This window comes from Heterodontus francisci, chromosome 17 (assembly GCF_036365525.1).
Source record: "Heterodontus francisci isolate sHetFra1 chromosome 17, sHetFra1.hap1, whole genome shotgun sequence".
Taxonomy (NCBI): domain Eukaryota; kingdom Metazoa; phylum Chordata; class Chondrichthyes; order Heterodontiformes; family Heterodontidae; genus Heterodontus; species Heterodontus francisci.
Genome location: NC_090387.1, coordinates 94054796 through 94074326, shown reverse-complemented (window position 1 = coordinate 94074326; position 19531 = coordinate 94054796). Strand labels below are relative to the sequence as shown.

The window sequence follows — 19531 nt, the reverse complement described above, 5'->3', positions numbered from 1 at the left end:
TGGTGTACTTGCCCATAGATCACTGAAGGCAGCAGCACAGATAAATAAGGTGGTTAGGAAGACATATGGGATATTTGCCTTTATTAGCCGAGGCATAGAATATCAGAGCAGGGAGGTTATGATGGAGCTGTATAATACACTACTTAGGCGATAGCTGGAGTACTGTGTACAGTTCTGGTCACCATACTATAGGAAGGATGTGATTGCACTGGAGAGGGTGCAGAGGAGATTCTCTGGGCTGGAGCATTTCAGTTATGAAGAGAGACTGGATAGGCTAGGGTTATTTTCCTTAGAGCAGAGAAGGCTGAGGGGAGATATGATTGAGGTGTACAAAATTATGTGGGGCATTGATAGGTTAGATAGGAAGAGAGTTTTTCCCTTAGCGGAGGTGTCAATAACCAGGGGGCATAGATTTAAGGTAAAGGGCAGGAGGCTTGGAGGCGATTTGAGGAAAAGTTTTTTCACCCAGAGGGTGGTTGGAATCTGGAACACACTGCCTGAAGAGGTGGTAGAGGCAGGAACTCTCACAACATTTAAGAAGTATTTAGATGAGCACTTGAAACGCCATAGCATATAAGGCTATGGGCCAAGTGCTGGAAAATGGGATTAGAATAGATAGGTGCGTTATGGCCGGCACAGACACAATGGGTCGAAGGGCCTGTTTCTGTGCTGTATAACTCTATGCTCCTCCAGGACATCTGAAGTGTTCTGAAGTTCCCACATGGCGCAGGAATTGCAAGCAACAGTCTCAGCTGCCCATCCATGACCTAAACAAATATTTATATTTTCTCTTTGAATCTTTTAGTACCTTGTATAAACTATTAATTTGAATTAAAATGCCTTCAGACCTGCTCTGTGTTAATACACTTATTAAATCAGTTACTGTTATACTTACCCCGATGGGAATTCTATTCATTAATCTAAGCTGTAAATTGAATACAGTACTTTATAGTTTCCTGGTGCTAGTTTAAATGACTACCCTAGGTTAGACAGAACAAATCCACATCAGATTCCTACAGTCACCCAGCCAGACGTCACAGTCCTATCCTTCCCTCCTCATCAAGGCTGCTCATTCCATTCATTGGAATGAAACTGACCAGGGTGTAAAGTGGCAACGAAGTAGAGACCATCAGAGTGACGAGTTCACATAAATTTATGCTTTCATTGAAATAAAGAACATTAATAAAACAAGCTCGAGGAACAGCATCTCATTTACCGATTAGGCAAACTACAGCCTGCCGGACTGAACATTGAGTTCAATAATTTCAGAGCATGACATCCCCCATTTTACTTTCATTTTTAGTTATTTTTTCTTCCTTTTTTTTTACATTCTTTTTTACAATCTTTTTTTTTGCATTTATTTCATTTCATCTTCGTTTGTTCAGTTTGCTTACCCACTTTTTTTTCAGGTTTGCACTTGCTGCTGTTCAATATTCAGTGTATTTACACCTAATCTGTACTAATGCTTTGTCTTTCAACACACCATTAACATATTGTTTGCCTTTGCTCCGTGACCTTTCGGTCAGCTAAGTGGCCTGGTCCAATCTAGACCTCCTTTGTTATCTCTTGCCCCACCCCCACCTCACTTGCTTATAACCTGTGACTTTTCTAATATTTGTCAGTTCCGATGAAGGGTCACTGACCCGAAACGTTAACTCTGCTTCTCTTTCCACAGATGCTGCCAGACCTGCTGAGTGGTTCCAGCATTTCTTGTTTTTATTTCAGATTTCCAGCATCCGCAGCATTTTGCTTTTAATAAAACATTAACAGGTTATAAGCACCCAAGTGGATCCCTTTGTACAATTGAAACACCTTCCCCTTACAATTTCTATCAGTCTACATGGTGCTAGCCCCTATGGCCTCAGGTGAGCTGGAGACAGGCTGCTTGTTCCCCAGCCCTAACACGAGATGTCTGTGGCAGACGTCCTCTGGGTTTTGGAGCCCGTGAGGGCACTGCCAAAGACTGCCTCACCTGTACCTGTGCAGGGGCAGACTCTATCATGGGGGCAGGATGCAGGGCTCATGTCTGTTGGGGGTGGGGGGGGGGGGGAAGGGGGCGGGGGAGGGCAAGGGCTGAGAAGTGGGAGCGCCATGAGAGGACCATGTGCCCTTTCTCCATCTTCCCTCTGAGGGCCCACATGCACTTCCCTGCGAGCCAAGAGTGGGAGAACACTTGGCTAGAGGTCAGTGAGGCATTCAGCCACCAAGGCAAGACTTTGTCCGATCCTTTGTAAAGTGGCAGTCAGAGTGTGGAGGCCATTGCTGTGGGCTAGCATGTACTCAGTGACCTGCCACATTTGATTCTCTATGAGGGTGGCCACTCTTTCTGTGGAGGTGGTTATCAGCACCAATGCCTGAGACATCATGGCACTCATGCTTGAGATGAAGTCTTCCATTCTCTCTGAAGGGTAAGCACGGCCTCTGGAAATGCTGACAGCAGCTTATACATTTCCCATTGCTGCTCCACAAATTCCTTTTTTATTAGTGACCCCCACGGCTCAGCATGTGCATCCAGCTGAACAGACGTTGGATTGTCATGCACCCTCCAATGGGGACTCTCCACTACTTTTTCGAGCTCCTGATTACATGTGATGTGTTCCCATCTATCTGAGATGCTTGATTTACTGAGTGTGTGTATCTGTGATGGTGGAGGCTGCACAGGAGTCATGTGATGGTGCATTCTCAGTGCTGGTCGTCCTCAGGACTTTTCGGGCTGGTCCCTCATTATCTCCACTGTGACCTGTGAAGGAGCTGTGGATGATGAAAGACAGGAGTTAGTGCTGAAAGTGCAAAAGGGTGCAAACTCAGCATAGTGCAGATCATGATATTTCAAGTCTTACTGACATCGATTCAACTTGAGTGACAGTTAAGCGCCATGTGGCAGTTCATTATCTAATGCTGTCACCAGTTCTCTGGGCCAACCCCATCGTTCCATTGCCAATGGTCTGTACACGTGCCACCCTGCCAGTCTCCAGGGCTTCCTGCTCCATCGTGGTCAGTGTAGCTGCAGCTCCACCCCCCAGTTCTCTGCCTCTCCCTGGAGTTGTGGGCTCTCTCCTCCAATGAGAAAAGCAACAATTTAGGTGTGTGAGAAATGAACTAATTGCTGAGGATGGATGGTGAACATTTAAGGAGAGTGAATGTGAGGAGTGGGAGTGAGAGGGCAATAGGGTGAGTGTGAGTGTGTGCTGTCTCTTGAGATGGAGATTTGAGGAGAAGGCTGGAGAGAAAGGAATGTGTGACAGCGAGGTGTGTCAGTCAGAGGAGTGCTGTTCAGGAGGAAGTTAAGGAGGTGGGAGAGTGATGGCTGCCGGGTGAGGCTGTTCTTGCTGGACCTCATGAGCTTATCAAACCTTTTGCTTCACTGTATTCATGTCCTGGGAACCACATTCCTGTTGCTAACCTCTGTCACTTCCAGCTGTTCCTGTTTCATTAAGCTAAATGGCCTTCTCCTCCCTTCATTAGGGAAAAGGACTTCTCTCCTGGACCTAACTGTATCATAACCTCCAGGAACAGTGGCGTAGTGGTTAGTACCGCAGCCTCACAGCTCCAGCGACCCGGGTTCAGTTCTGGGTAATGCCTGTGCGGAGTTTGCAAGTTCTCCCTGTGACCTCGTGGGTTTCTGCCGGGTGCTCCGGTTTCCTCCCACAGGCAAAGACTTGCAGGTTAATAGGTAAATTGGCCATTGTAAATTGCCCCTAGTGTAGGTAGGAGGTAGGAGAATTGAGGGAAGGTGGGGATATGGTAAGGGAATATGGGATTAATGTAGGGTTAGTATAAATGAGTGGTTGTTGGTCGGCACAGACTCGGTGGGCCGAAGGGCCTGTTTCAGTGCTGTATCTCTAAATAAATAAATAATAATAAAAATAAATAAACAAGCCTACAAACCGGGAGACAGCCTTCCCACATCTTGGTTCCATTCTCCAGCTCTTTGATTGCCTCCACAGCAAGATTTCCTGCAGCCATTCATACCCCTGCCAGGTAATAAAAAATAAAGAGCCTTGAAATAAAGAGCCTTCATTGACAGGTGTGGTTTGTCATTGCATCCAATCTCTGCAATTGGCCAGGAAACCTAAAAGCAGATGCTAATACCGTTGAAGAGTAAAAGAGGCACAGCAAATTCTGCTTCAATTAGTAATGCGTTCCTGACTATTAAGATTCTGTCCTTTGTGTTCTCCTCACAGCCTACATTTCCACCTAGTTTTGTATCATCAGGAAACTGGGATACATTAGTCTCAGTGCCTTCATCGAAGTCATTAATATAGATATTAAATAGCTGAGGCCTCAGCACTGATTTCTGCAGCACTCCACTACTTATAGCCTGTCAACCCAAAAATGCCCCGTTTATCCCTACTCTTTGTTTTCTGTCCTTTAATCAACCTTTTTTTTCATTTATGGGATGTGGGCATCGCTGGCTAGGACAGCATTTATTGCCCATCCTTAATTGCCCTTGAGAGGAACTCTATCCATGCTAATAAAGCTATTTTCTTGGGTGACACCTTGTTGAATAACTGTATTTTGAGAATCCAAACACAATACATCTACTGGTTCCCCTTTTTCTAACCTGCTCGTTACATCCTCAAAAATCTCTGATAGATTTGTCAAACACAATTTCCCTTTCATAAAACAATGTTGACTCTGTGTAATCATGTTATGATTTTCTAAGTGCCCTGTTACCATTTCCTTAATAAAGAATTCCATCATTTCCCGATGACTGACGTCAGGATAACTGGTCTGTAATTCCCAGTTTTCCCTCTCCCTCCTTTCTTGAATAGTGGTGTTACATTTACTAACTTCTAATCTGCTGGGACCATTCTAGACTCTAGGGATTTTGGAAAATCATAACCAGTGCATCCACTATCTCTGCATCTACCTCTTTTAGAATCCTAGGATGTAGGTTATCAGGTCCAGGGGATTTGTCAGATTTTACTCTTGTTAATTTCTCCAGTACTTTTGTTTTACTAATATTAATTTCTTTAAGTTCTTCACTCTCATTAGAGCCTCGGTTCTTCACTATTTCTGCTAAGTTTTTTGTATCTTCTACTGTGAAGGGAGGCACAAAATATTTGTTCAATATCTCTGCCATTTTCTTACTCCCCATTATAATTTATCCTGTCTCAGCCTCTAAAGGACCAATGTTTACTGTCACTAATCTCTTCATTTTTCCCTACTTGTAGAAACTCTTACAATCTGTTTTAATATTTCTGGCTGATATATTCTCATATTCTATTTTTACCTCAATCAATTTTTTTGACATCCTTTCCTTGTTTTGAAAGCTCTTCTAATCCTCAGGCTTATTACTCTTCATGGCAACATTATTAGCCTCTTCTTTTAAACTCATACTATCCTTAACCTCTGCAGTTCGCCATAGATGGGTCACTTTTCTTGTGGAATTTTTATTTCTTCATGAAATGGAGATTTGTTGAGAATTATGAAACATTCTTCAAATGTTTGCTCATTTACCCGTCATCTCATTTTTAATCACATTTCTCAATTTACCTGAGCCAACTCATCTCCTCATATCTATGTAATTGGATTTATTTAAGGTTAGTAATCTAGTTTCGCACTTATGTACTTCACTCTCGAATTCAATGTGAAATTCTTTCATTTTAGATCAATCTTCTCTAGATGATTTAGTATGAGATTACTAATTAATGCTGTCCCATTAAACAGGACAAAATAGAATCAGAGTCATAAGGGCAAAGAATGAGGCCATTTGGCACATGGAGTCCATGCCGGCTCTCTGTAGAGCAACCCAGTTAGTTCCATACCCCTGTGCTATCCCCGTAGCCCTGTAAGTTTATTTCCCTCAAGTACCCATCCAAGTTCCTTTTGAAATCATTCATTGTCTCCGCTTCCACCACACTCGTAGGCAGCAAGTTCTAGGTCATTACCACTCGTTGCATAAAAAAGTTCTTCTTCACATCCCTTCTGAATCTCCTGTCCACAACTGTAAATCTGTGTACCCTAGTCCTTGTATCATCAGCTAATGGGAACAGCTATTTTTTTATTTTTTATTTTAGAGATACAGCACTGAAACAGGCCCTTCAGCCCACCGAGTCTGTGCCGACCATCAACCACCCATTCATACTAATCCTACACTAATTCCATAATTCCTAAATACTCTGTTCCGTGATTTGTTCCACGATGTATTGTTCTAGGAAACTGTCTTGAATGCATTCCATGAACTCATCCTCCAAACTACTTTTTGCCGATTTGATTTGTCCAGTCCATATGAAGTTCAAAGTCACCCACGAGTATTGCATTGCCTTTGTTACAAGCATCTCATTTCTTGATTAATACTTTGTCCAATACTATGATTACTGTTAGGGGGCTTATAAACTACTCCCACCAGCATTTTCTGACCCTTGTTATTCCTAATCTTCACTCAATACTGATTCTACTTCCTGATCTTCTGAGCCAAGATTATTTCTCATTGCCATCCTCGTCATCTTTTATTATCTGAGCTACTCTTCCTCCTTTTCCACATTGCCTTCCAAATGTCACGTAACCTGGAATATTTAGTTCTCGGTCTTGGTCACCATGCAAACATGTCTCTGTAATGGCGATTAGATCAAACCCATTTGTCTGTATTTGTGCCATGTATTTGTCTATTTTGTTACGAATGTTTTTTTTATTCGTTCATGGCATTATGGGTGTCGCTGGCGAGGCCAGCATTTATTGCCCATGCCTAATTGCCCTGGTGTTGGAGGAGGTGGTGAGTTGCCTCCATTCAGATGCATTCAGATAAAGTGCCTTTAATTTTAACCTTTTACCATTTTTCCCTGATTTGACCATATTCACTGATGCAATATTACCGTGCAACACTCTATCCCTTCCTGTCATACTCTGCTTATATAAAAAAAACTTGCATTTATATAGCGCCTTTCATGACAACCAAATATCTCCAATTGCTTTGCAGCCAATGAGGTACTTTTTGAATTGTAGTTTTGAATTGGATCCGGAGCAGCGGCAGTCGGCGGCGGACCTGGGAGGAGGCGGATCCGGAGCAGCGGCAGTCGGACCTGGGAGGTGGTGGATCCGGAGCAGCGGCAGTCGGACCTGGGAGGAGGTGGATCCGGAGCAGCGGCAGTCGGCAGTCGGACCTGGGAGGAGGTGGATTCGGAGCAGCAGCAGTCAGCAGGCGGACCGGGGAGGAGGTGGATCCGGAGCAGCGGCAGTCGGCGGGCGGACCTGGGAGGAGGTGGATCTGGAGCAGCGGCAGTCAGCGGGCGGACCTGGGAGGAGGCGGATCTGGAGCAGCGGCAGTCGGCGGGCGGACCTGGGAGGAGGCAGATCCGGAGCAGCGGCAGTCGGCGGGCGGACCTGGGAGGAGGTGGATCTGGAGCAGCGGCAGTCGGACCTGGGAGGAGGCGGATCTGGAGCAGCGGCAGTCGGACCTGGGAGGAGGTGGATCTGGAGCAGCGGCAGTCGGACCTGGGAGGAGGTGGATCTGGAGCAGCAGCAGTCGGCAGCGGACCTGGGAGGAGGTGGATCCGGAGCAGCGGCAGTCGGCTGGCGGACCTGGGAGGAGGTGGATCCGGAGCAGCGGCAGTCGGCGGGCGGACCTGGGAGGAGGCAGATCTGGAGCAGCGGCAGTCGGCGGGTGGACCTGGGAGGAGGCAGATCTGGAGCAGCGGCAGTCGGCGGGTGGACCTGGGAGGAGGCGGATCCGGATCAGCGGCAGTCGGCGGTGGACCTGGGAGGAGGTGGATCTGGAGCAGCGGCAGTCGGTGTTGGACCTGGGAGGAGGCGGATCCGGAGCAGCAGCAGTCGGCAGTGGACCTGGGAGGAGGCGGATCTGGAGCAGCGGCAGTCGGTGTTGGACCTGGGAGGAGGCGGATCCGGAGCAGCGGCAGTCGGCGGCGGACCTGGGAGGAGGCGGATCTGGAGCAGCGGCAGTCGGACCTGGGAGGAGGCGGATCTGGAGCAGCGGCAGTCGGACCTGGGAGGAGGCGGATCCGGAGCAGCGGCAGTCGGTGTTGGACCTGGGAGGAGGTAGATCTGGAGCAGCGGCAGTCGGCGGGCGGACCTGGGAGGAGGCGGATCCGGAGCAGTGGCAGTCAGCGGGCGGACCTGGGAGGAGGCGGATCTGGAGCAGCGGCAGTCGGACCTGGGAGGAGGCGGATCTGGAGCAGCGGCAGTCGGTGTTGGACCTGGGAGGAGGCGGATCCGGATCAGCGGCAGTCGGCGGCTGACCTGGGAGGAGGTGGATCCGGAGCAGCGGCAGTCGGCGGGCGGACCTGGGAGGAGGTGGATCCAGAGCAGCGGCAGTCGGCGGGCGGACCTGGGAGGAGGCGGATCCGGATCAGCGGCAGTCGGCGGCGGACCTGGGAGGAGGCGGATCCGGAGCAGCGGCAGTCGGCGGCGGACCTGGGAGGAGGCGGATCCGGAGCAGCGGCAGTCGGCGGGCGGACCTGGGAGGAGGCGGATCCGGATCAGCGGCAGTCGGTGTTGGACCTGGGAGGAGGTAGATCTGGAGCAGCGGCAGTCGGCGGGCAGACCTGGGAGGAGGTAGATCCGGAGCAGCGGCAGTCGGCGGGCGGACCTGGGAGGAGGCGGATCTGGAGCAGCGGCAGTCGGCGGTGGACCTGGGAGGAGGTGGATCCGGAGCAGCGGCAGTCGGCGGGCTCTCTGGCTGTGTCAGCGCGCACTGAGTTTCAAAAGAGGAAAAAAACTACAATTGGCATCATGGAAGATCTGATTGGTTGGTAAGTAACAGCTGTTATTACCTGTAAATAGCTTAAAAATCAAGGGGAAAAAAGTTATTTTTTTTAAACCCTCAAATCGCCAGCTTGTAAGTGATAAGGTTAGTACTACTAAGGTTTTGTTTTAATTAGTGTAATTTATTAATAATTACTGTTTAGAATAGTGCTGTTTGAACACAGTGAGACTATGAGTTGTGTGTGAGGGATTTTACTGACAAGGGGAAGCAGGGCGCAGGCTAGCAGCTGATTGGTAAGTAGGTTCAAGTGAGTTTTTCTACTTTTTCTACTATTTATACGACTGCAGTCCATTAACTTCAAAAGTAAAGGTAAGGACTTTAGATTGTAGTGGGTAGTGTTTGGAGTAGAACAATGCCGCTAGCGTAATTAGTATTTTTTAATTAAAGGGACTAACTAAGTAATCTAAAGGTCAGTCATGGCAGCAGAGCTCAGCCCCATGATCTGCTCATCCTGCACCATGTGGGAAATCAGGGACGCTTCCAGTGTCCCTGACGACCATGTGTGCAGGAAGTGTATCCATCTGCAGCTACTGACTACCCGCATTACGGAGCTGGAGTTGCGGTTGGATTCACTGTGGAGCATCCGCGATGCTGAGATCGTTGTGGATAGCATGCTTAGCAAGGTGGTCACACCACAGGCAAATGCTGCAAAGGCAGAAAGAGAATGGGTGACCACCAGGCAGAGTAGAGGTAGGCAAGTAGTGCAAGAGTCCCCTGTGGCCATCCGCCTCTCTAACAGATATACCGTTTTGGATATTGTTGGGAGAGATGGCTCGGGGAAAGCAGCAAGAGCCAAGTTTATGGTACCATGGATGGCTCTGGTGCACAGGAGGGGAGGAGGAAGAGTGGCAGGGCTATAGTGATAGGGGATTCAATCGTAAGGGGAACAGACAGGCGTTTCTGAGGCTGCAAAAAGAGACTGCAGGATGGTATGTTTCCTCCCTGGTGCTAGGGTCAAGGATGTCTCTGAGCAGCTGTAGGGCATTCTAAGGGGGGAGGGCGAGCAGCCAGTTGTCGTGGTACATATCGGTACCAACAATATAGGTAAAAAATTTGATGAGGTCCTACAAGCTGAATATATGGAGTTAGGATGTAAATTAAAAAGTAGGACCTCAAAGGTAGTAATCTCAGGATTACTACCAGTGCCACGTGCTAGCGAGAGTAGAAATAGCAGGATATATCAGATGAATGCATGACTGGTGAAATGGTGTAGAGGGGAGGTATTCAGATTCCTGGGACATTGGGACCGGTTCTGGGGAAGGTGCACCAGTACAAGCTGGACGGGTTGCATGTGGGCAGGACCGGGACCAATTTCCTCGGTGGGGGGGGGGGGGGGGGGGGTGGAGGGAGGGGGGGGCATTTGCTGATGCTGTTGGGGAGGGTTTAAACTAGAATGGCAAGGGGATGGGAATCTGAGCAGGGAGATAGAGGAGAGGGAAACAAGTGAAAGACAGAAAGGTAGGAAGCAAAAGTGGAAGGCAAAGAAAACAAGGGTGAGAAACAAATGGGGCCGCAGTGCAAAATAAAGCTAAGATGACTAACAATGTCAAAAAGACAAGTCGTAAGGCATTGTGTCTTAATGCACGGAGCATTCACAATAAGGTAGATGAATTAACAGTGCAAATAGATATAAATGGTTACGATATAGTTGCGATTACGGAGACATGGTTGCAGGGTGACCAAGGATGGGAATTGAATATCCAGGGGTATTCAATATTTAGGGAAAGACAGGCAAAAAGGGAAAGGAGGTGGGGTAGCGTTGTTAGTAAAGGAGGAAATCAATGCAATAGTGAGGAAGGATATTGGCTTGGAAAATCATGATGTTGAATCTGTATGGGTGGAGCTAAGAAACACCAAGGGGCAGAAAACGTTGGTGGGGGTTGTCTATAGGCCTTCAAACAGCAGTGGAGATGTAAGGGATGGTATTAAACAGGAAATTAGAGATGGATGCATTAAGGATACAACTGTAATGGCTGACTTTAATCGACATATAGATTGGTCAAATCAAATTAGTAATAATGCTGTGGAGGAGGATTTCCTGGAGTGTGTACATGATGGTTTTTTAGACCAAAACGTTGAGGAACCATCTAGAGAACAGGCTATCCTAGACTGGGTACTGTGCAATGAGAAAGGATTAATTAACAATCTTGTTGTGCGGGTTCCCTTGGGGAGGAGTGACCATAACATGATAGAATTCTTCATTAAGATGGAAAGTGAAGTAGTTGAATCTGAAACTAGGGTCCTGAATCTAAATAAAGGAAACTACAAAGGTATGAGGCATGAGTTGCCCATGGTAGATTGGGGAAATTTACGAAAGGGTTGATGGTGGATAGGCAATGGATAATATTTAAAGATTGTGTGCATGAATTACAACAATTATTCATTCCTGTATGGCGCAAAAATAAAACCGTGGCTCAACCGTGGCTTACAAAAGAAATTAGGGACAGTATTAGATCCAAAGAGGAGGCATACAAAATTGCCAGAAAAAGCAGCAAGCCTGAGGATTGGGAGCAGTTTAGAATTCAGCAAAGGATAAAGAGGGATAAAGCAAGGGAAAATGGAGTATGAGAGTAAACTTGCGGGGAATGTAAAAACTGACTGTAAAATCTTCTATAAATATGTGAAAAAAAAAGATTAGTGAAAACAAATGTTTTACAGTCAGAAATGGGGGAAACTATAATGGAGAACAAAGAAATGGTAGAACAATTAAACACATACGTTGGTTCTGTCTTCACAAAGAAGGACACAAATAACCTCCCAGAAATGTTAGGGAACCAAGGGTCTAATGATAGGGAGGAACTGAAGGAAATCAGTATTAGTAAAAAAATAGTGCTAGAGAAATTAATGGGGTTAAAAGCTGACAAATCCCCAGGGCCTGATAATCTACATCCCAGAGTACTAAAGGAAGTAGCCCTGGAAATAGTGGATGCATTGGTGGTCATCTTCCAAAATTGTATAGACTCTGGAGCAGTTCCTCCAGATTGGAGGATGGCAAATGTAACCTCACTATTTAAAAAAGGGAGAGAAAAACAGGGAATTACAGACCAGTTAGTCTTACATCAGTAGTGGGGAAAATGCTATAATCTATTATAAAGGATGTGATAGCAGAACACCTGGAAAGCATAAACAGGATTGGACAAAGTCAGCATGGGTTTCTGAGAGGGAAATCATGTTTAACAAATCTACTGGAGTTTTTTGAGGATGTAACTAGTAGAATAGATAAGGGAGAACCAGTGGATGTGGTGTATTTGGATTTTCAGAAGGCTTTTGAGAAGGCCCTACATAAGAGGTTAGTGTGCAAAATTAAAGAACATGGGATTGGGGGTAATATACTGGCATGGAGTGAGAATTGGTTGACAAACAGGAAACAGAGAGTAGGAATAAACGGGTCTTTTTCCAGATGGCAGGCAGTGATTAGTAGGGTACCGCAGAGATCAGTGCTTGGGCCCCAGCTATTCACAATATATATTAATGACTTGGGTGAGGGAACTAAATGTAACATTTCCAAGTTTGCAGATGACACAAAGCTGGGGGCGGGGGGTGGGGGGTGGTGAGGGGGGTGATGTGAGCTGTGAGGAGGATGCAAAGAGGCTCCAAAGTGATTTGGACAAGTTGGGTGAGTGGACAAATGCATGGCAGATGCAGTATAATGTGGATAAATGTGAGGTTATTCACTTTGGTTGTAAAAACAGAAAGGTAGATAATCTGAATGGTGATAGATTGGGAAAGGGGGAGGTGCAATGAGACCTGAGTGTCCTTGTACACCAGTCGCAGAAACCACGCATTCAGGTGCAGCAAGCAGTCAGGAAGGCGAATGGTATGTTGGTCTTCATTGCAAGAGGATTTGAGTACAGGAGCAAGGATGTCTTACTGCAGTTATACAGGGCCTTGGTGAGACTACATCTGGAGTATCGTGTGCAGTTTTGGTCTCCCTATCTGAGGAAGGATGTTCTTGCCATGGACGGAGTGCAAAGACGATTTACTAGGCTGATTCCTGGGATGGCAGGATTGACCTATGAGGAGAGACTGGGCCGTCTAGGCCTATATTCACTAGGGTTTAGAAGAATGAAAGGGGTTCTCATAACAACCTATAAAATTCTAACAGGACTAGACAGGCTAGATTCAGGATGTTCCTGATGGCTGGGGATTCCAAATCCAGGGGTCACAGTCTCAGGATAAGGGGTATGCCATTTGGAACAGAGATGAGGATAAATTTCTTCACTCAGAGGGTGGTGAACCTGTAGAATTCTCCACCGCAGAAGGCAGTGGAGGCCAGGTCACTAAATATATTCAAGAAGGAGATAGATATATTTCTTAATGTCAAAGGGATTATGGGATATGAGGAGAAAGCGGGAACAGGGTACTGAATTAGACAATCAGTCATGATCTTTTTTGAATGGCGGAGCAGGCCCAAAGAGCCGAATGGCCTACTCCTGCTCCTATTTTCTATGTTTCTATGTAGTCACTATTGTAAAGTAGGAAAAATGGCAGCCAGTATGCACAAAGCAAGGTCCCACAAACAGCAATGTGATCATGATCAGATAATCTGTTTTAGTGATATTGATTGAGGGATAAATATTGGTCAGGACACCTGGGAGAATTCCTCTGTGTTGGGGGAGCACATTAAGAGGCTGTCAGTGAAATGTCACCGAAGGAAATGATGTCACGTCACACATGACCAGGGAGTTGTGGGTGTAGCCCAACAGAGTAAGATGTGTGTAGATGTGCTCTTATAGTAGCTGTGTTTATATATGATCTAGTTATCATAAACACCCACGCATTCTTTGGATATTACTTGTAGTCCTGTGGATTTTAACAATAGTTCACATACCAAGGAACACCCTCTTCTTCTTCAAAATGCCCGAGAGGGCAGACAGGGCTTTGGTTTAATATCTCAGCCAAAAGCCAGCATATCTGCGCTCCCTCAGTACTGACCCGCAGGCAGTGCAGCGCTCCCTCAGTACTGACCCGCAGGCAGTGCAGCGCCCCCTCAGTACTGACCCGCAGGCAGTGCAGCGCTCCCTCAGTACTGACCCGCAGGCAGTGCAGCGCCCCCTCAGTACTGACCCGCAGGCAGTGCAGCGCTCCCTCAGTACTGACCCGCAGGCAGTGCAGCGCTCCCTCAGTACTGACCCGCAGGCAGTGCAGCGCCCCCTCAGTACTGACCCACAGGCAGTGCAGCGCCCCCTCAGTACTGACCCGCAGGCAGTGCAGCGCCCCCTCAGTACTGACCCGCAGGCAGTGCAGCGCCCCCTCAGTACTGACCCGCAGGCAGTGCAGCGCTCCCTCAGTACTGACCCGCAGGCAGTGCAGCGCTCCCTCAGTACTGACCCGCAGGCAGTGCAGCGCTCCCTCAGTACTGACCCGCAGGCAGTGCAGCGCTCCCTCAGTACTGACCCGCAGGCAGTGCAGCGCCCCCTCAGTACTGACCCGCAGGCAGTGCAGCGCTCCCTCAGTACTGACCCGCAGGCAGTGCAGCGCTCCCTCAGTACTGACCCGCAGGCAGTGCAGCGCCCCCTCAGTACTGACCCGCAGGCAGTGCAGCGCTCCCTCAGTACTGACCCGCAGGCAGTGCAGCGCTCCCTCAGTACTGACCCGCAGGCAGTGCAGAACTGTTGTTCGATTCACCAGGACACTGGTCCAAGCCGATTGAAGTGCAGCCATACCAACAGGTTAGCTCTGTTTCTGCCCAGTCCTGGTCCCAGTGTCCCACGATTCGAAACCTCTTTGAGCCACACATTCGAACTGTCTGATCGGTTTGATTTGTCAGTTTGGTACTTGGCTCAGATAGTAATTTAGATTCATCATCCCTGGGGTTAGTTTGTTAATTTGGACCCAAATTCCTCAAACTCTCTCAACAGAACATCATCCTAGTTCTACCTATGTCGTTGGCTTCTATGTGGAACACTACAACTGGATCCTCCCCATCCGGCTTTGTCTCCAACATGAGCAGATGTCTTTAACCCAGGCACTGGGCAGGCAACACAACCTTTGGAGCTCCTGGTCGCTGCTACAGAGAACAGCATCTATCCCCTGACTATACTGTCCCCTATCACTACCACATTCCTATTCACTTACCGCACTTGAGTGGGCTCCTGTACCACAGTATCATGTCAGTTTGCTCATCCACCCTGCAGACTTTACTCTTTCCTCATAGGTATCAAGTTCCTCAAAGCTGTTGGATAAGAGCAAAGGCCAAGGTTCCTCCAGCACTGCACCTGGGGTCCCCAAACCTGATGAATTCGCAGTCACACCCTCCTGGACCTGACCATCGACCAGCTCTATAGTTCTATTTAACCTAAGGGGTGTGACTACCTCCTGGAACAAAGTGTCTGAGTAATTCTCCTCCTCCGATACCCTGCAACGTCTGGAGCTCGGACTCCAGCTCAACAACTCTGAGCCAAAGTTGCTCGAGCTGCAGACACTGCAGATATCGCTGTCTGGGATCTCAATGCTCTCCAAAAACTCCCACTTATTGCAGCTACAGTACACCACCTGCCCTGTCATCCCTAGATCACCATTTTATTTATTTAATTAATCAAAGCCTGTGTATTTAATCAACTTAAATTAGTTTTTAGCATTTTAACTAATTACTTGATGTAGTTTCAGTTATGGGGAGATAAAATTAAATTTTTACTAAACATGAATCACTCCAGGAATTGGAGGCAGAAAGCAGCACCTCCTTCCGCCTCTGTCTCAAATTCCCAGCTTACAGTATGTTTGTGATGCGCTCTGTTCTGTGACCATTCCTCAAGAGCTCCTCTGTTGTTCCTATACCTAACCACCAAACTCCCTCTCCAGAGCTATAATAGTTTCTTTAATCAATACAGGCACTCCTTCCTTTTCCCCTTTCTGTTTCATGAATATCTTGCAGCCAGAAATATTAAGTTCTCAATCCTCGCCTTCTGTGAGCCAAGTCTGTTATTATCAATAAATCACAGTCCCATGTGGTGACTGGTGCCTGCACCTCACCAGTTGTATTCATCATGTTACATGCATTTACATACAAGCACTCCAACCCCATCATAGACTGCTTGGCGTTTGCCCCTCCCCGATCCCTGTATTTCTGAACTATTCTTTACTCTAGTGTTATTTGCCTCTCGCAGACCTTTGTGCACCTCAAATCACAGAATGATACAGCACAGACGCAGGCCATTCAGCCCATCATGTCTGTGCCGGCTCTTTGGTAGAGCCTCATCACTCCTCCTCCCTCTCCCCTCCTCACCCTCTCCCTTTTTTTCATTCGTTCATGGGATGTGGGCGTCGCTGGTCAGGCCAGCATTTATTGCCCATCCCTAATTGCCCTTGAGAAGGTGGTGGTGAGTTGCCTTCTTGAACTGCTGCAGTCCATGTGGGGTAGGTCGACCCACAGTGCTGTTAGGAAGGGAGTGCCAGGATTTTGACCCAGCAACAGTGAAGGAACGGCAATACAGTTCCAAGTCAGGATGGTGTGTGACTTGCAGGGGAACTTGCAGGTGGTGATGTTCCCATGCATTTACTGCCCTTGTCCTTCTAGTTGGTAGAGGTCACGGGTTTTTTATTTATTTTATATCGAGATACAGCACTGAAACAGGCCCTTCGGCCCACCGAGTCTGTGCCGACCAACAGCCACCCATTTATACTAACCCTACAGGAATCCCATATTCTCTACCACCTACCTACACAAGGGGCAATTTACAATGGCCAATTTACCTATCACCTGTAAGTCTTTGGCTGTGGGAGGAAACCGGAGCACCCAGCGAAAACCCATGCGGTCACAGGGAGAACTTGCAAACTCAGCACAGATTGTACCCAGAATTGAACTCGGGTCCCTGGAGCTGTGAGGCTGCGGTACTAACCACTGCGCCATTGTGCGTCGGTGGTGGAGGGAGTGAATGTTTGTAGATGGGGTGCCAATCAAACGGGCTGCTTTGTCCTGGATGGTGTCGAGCTTCTTGAGTGTTGTTGGAGTAGCAGCCGTCCAGGCAAGTGGAGAGTATTCCATCACACTCCTGACTTGTGCCTTGTAGATGGTGAACAGGCTTTGGGGAGTCAGGAGGTGAGTTACTCTCTGCAGGATTCCTAGCCTCTGACCTGCTCTTGTAGCCATGGTATTTATATGGCTACTCCAGTTCAGTTTCTGGTCAATGATAGCCCCTAGGATGTTGATAGTGGGGTATTCAGCGATGGTAATGCCATTGAATGTCAAGGGGAGATGGTTAGATTCTCACTTGTTGGAGATGGTCATTGCCTGGCACTTGTGTGACGTGCACTTATCCGCCCAAGCCTGGATATTGTCCAGGTCTTGCTGCATTTCTACACGGACTGCTTCAGTACCTGAGGAGTTTCGAATGGTGCTGAACATTGTGCAATCATCAGTGAACATCCCCACTTCTGACCTTATGATTGAAGGAAGGTCATTGATGAAGCAGCTGAAGATGGTTGGGCCTAGGACACTACCCTGAGGAACTCCTGCATTGATGTCCTGGAGCTCAGATGATTGACCTCCAACAACCACAACCATCTTCCTTTGCGCTAGGTATGACTCTAGCCAGCGGAAGGTTTTCCCCGATTCCCATTGACCTCAGTTTTGCTAGCGCTCCTTGATGCCATATTCGGTGAAATGCTGCCTTGATGTCAAGGGCAGTCACTCTCACCTCAGCTCTTTTGTCCATGTTAAGCAAGCGCCGCTTGATGACACTGTTGATGACACCTTCCATCACTTTACTGATGATTGAGAGTAGGCTGATGGGGCGGTAATTGGCTGGGTTGGACTTGTCCTGCTTTTTGTGTACAGGACATACCTGGGCAATTTTCCACATTGCAGGGCAGATGCCAGTGTTGCAGCTGTTCTGGAACAGCTTGGCTAGGGGCGCGGCGAGTTCTGGAGCACAGGTCGTCTGTACTATTGCCGGAATATTGTCAGGGCCCATAGCTTTTGCAGTATCCAGTGCCTTCAGTCGTTTCTTGATATCACGCGGAGTGAATCGAATTAGCTGAAGTCTGGCATCTGTGATGCTGGGGACTTCAGGAGGAGGCCGAGATGGTTCATCAACCCAGCACTTCTGGCTGAAGATTGTTGCAAATGCTTCAGCCTTATCTTTTGCACTGATATGCTGGGCTCCCCCATCATTGAGGATGGGGATATTTGTGGAGCCACCTCCTCCAGTTAGTTATTTAGTTGTCCACCACCATTCATGGCTGGATGTGGCAGGACTGCAGAGCTTAGATCTGATCTGTTGGTTATGGGATCGCTTAGCTCTGTCTATCGCATTGTGGGAACAGAATTTTCGAGAACAGAATAATATGGGGACATTTAAGGTGAAATAATTAATCAATCATGTACTACTAATAAACTAACATCGGAGCTGCAGGGAAGGACAGCTTATCAGGAATGACTTCATAGCTTCAGGGCTGCGCAGACAGCTTATCAGTAGGAGTAGACTAACAAGAGAAAACTAACAGGACAGTTGTAAGCTGCTTCATAATAGCCTATTGTACAGCAATCAGCCTAACATTCCAAGGAGATAGGGGGGATGAGAAATTGCTAGAAGGGAAGGTGACAAGGCAGTACCCCAATCAGGCCCTGACACCAAGAAACTGCAGAGTTTGTAAACCAATTGGGAACATAAAGGGGGTGTCACTGATGTGTATGAAGAACTATAAGAAAGGCTTGATTTCCCTGCTGAAGCAGGAGGAGACAAGGGAGAGAAAAGGAGAGGAGAGAAGAGCCCAGGTGTTGTTGTTGTTTGCTTTGCTGATGATGTAACCAAAGAAGTACAGCAATAAAGTTTCTTAAAGCTACAGTCGGACTTCGTCTCTGTGTAACTAATGGGATCCAACAACTTGGCATAGTCGGCAGGATCGCTGGAGGATAAAGACTGAAGCCACAGACATTGGACCTATCGGCTCCCCCAGAGGTAAGGACTCCTCTTTATGTTAAAAGTCCTTGGTCGTTGTCTAAATTTCGGTTCCCTGCCACGCGATCCCGAACCTGGCGGTATTTGACGGAAATACCCTTTCTTGTGCGGCTCGAGACCCCCTTTCTAGACGTCTAACTTGGCGGTATTTGACGAAATACCTACTTGGCAAAAAGCCTGATGGCTCGAGACCTACTTCCCTACCTGAATGGATAAAGTGACAGACGAAGGCAACCGACAGTTACCAATTACCATCAAAGGTGGGCGGGCCCCACCTGACGTTCCCGAAGATGAAATACTTCGGCAGTTGAAAGAATATGTAGAGCAACAGTTTAATCTGGCTAAAGCGTACACCGAAATTGGGCAAACATATGGCACCTTCACGGGACAGTGGTCCCTGGAAGATATAAAGAGAGTCTGGGGAAAAACAATCCGTTTAAAGGATAAAGAACGGACACAATGGTCTCTAGCCGTAATGAGCCAGATTCGGCAGCGCAATAAGATTATGCGACAAGCCCAATGTGATCGCGACCTAACGAGTGCAAAGGATCAACTGAAGGCGGTCTGCGAACAACTGAAAAAGGAAAAGCTTGAAAAGGAAAAGCTGGAGGCCGAAAAACAAGCTGAAAAGGAAAGGCTACAGATTGAAATTAAAGAGCTTAAAAAACAACTACAAGACCAGCAGACGACCCAACCGAAGGAACCGGGACAGCTCTGCGAACCCCGCTGACCACCTCCAACTAACTTGTATCCGAGTTTGAAGTCGTTACAAACGGAACAACAGAAGATGCAACTACGTGAAGCAGGTCTAGCCGAGTCATCCAGTGAAGAAAGTGACAATGATGGTGGGTTACCGTTTCCGCGACTAGCTCCCCTTAAACAGAAACGCGTTAAGGTCAAGACGGAG

At 47.6% G+C, this 19531-nt stretch overlaps 1 protein-coding gene across 3 annotated transcripts in view; it reads right to left on the bottom strand.

The window, feature by feature from the left end:
• LOC137379292 (C-C motif chemokine 18-like) overlaps positions 1–19531 on the bottom strand; it is a 391661-nt gene that overhangs the window by 352332 nt on the left and 19798 nt on the right. For 2 of the 3 annotated variants that reach the window (XM_068050025.1, XM_068050024.1), the window contains exon 2: positions 3889–3974. The exons of the other annotated variant lie outside the window; for it this stretch is intronic. In XM_068050025.1, the coding sequence (XP_067906126.1) occupies positions 3889–3970 (82 nt within the window). In that variant the 5' untranslated portion in view covers positions 3971–3974. The remainder of the gene's footprint in view (positions 1–3888; positions 3975–19531) is intronic. 3 annotated transcript variants of the gene reach the window in all.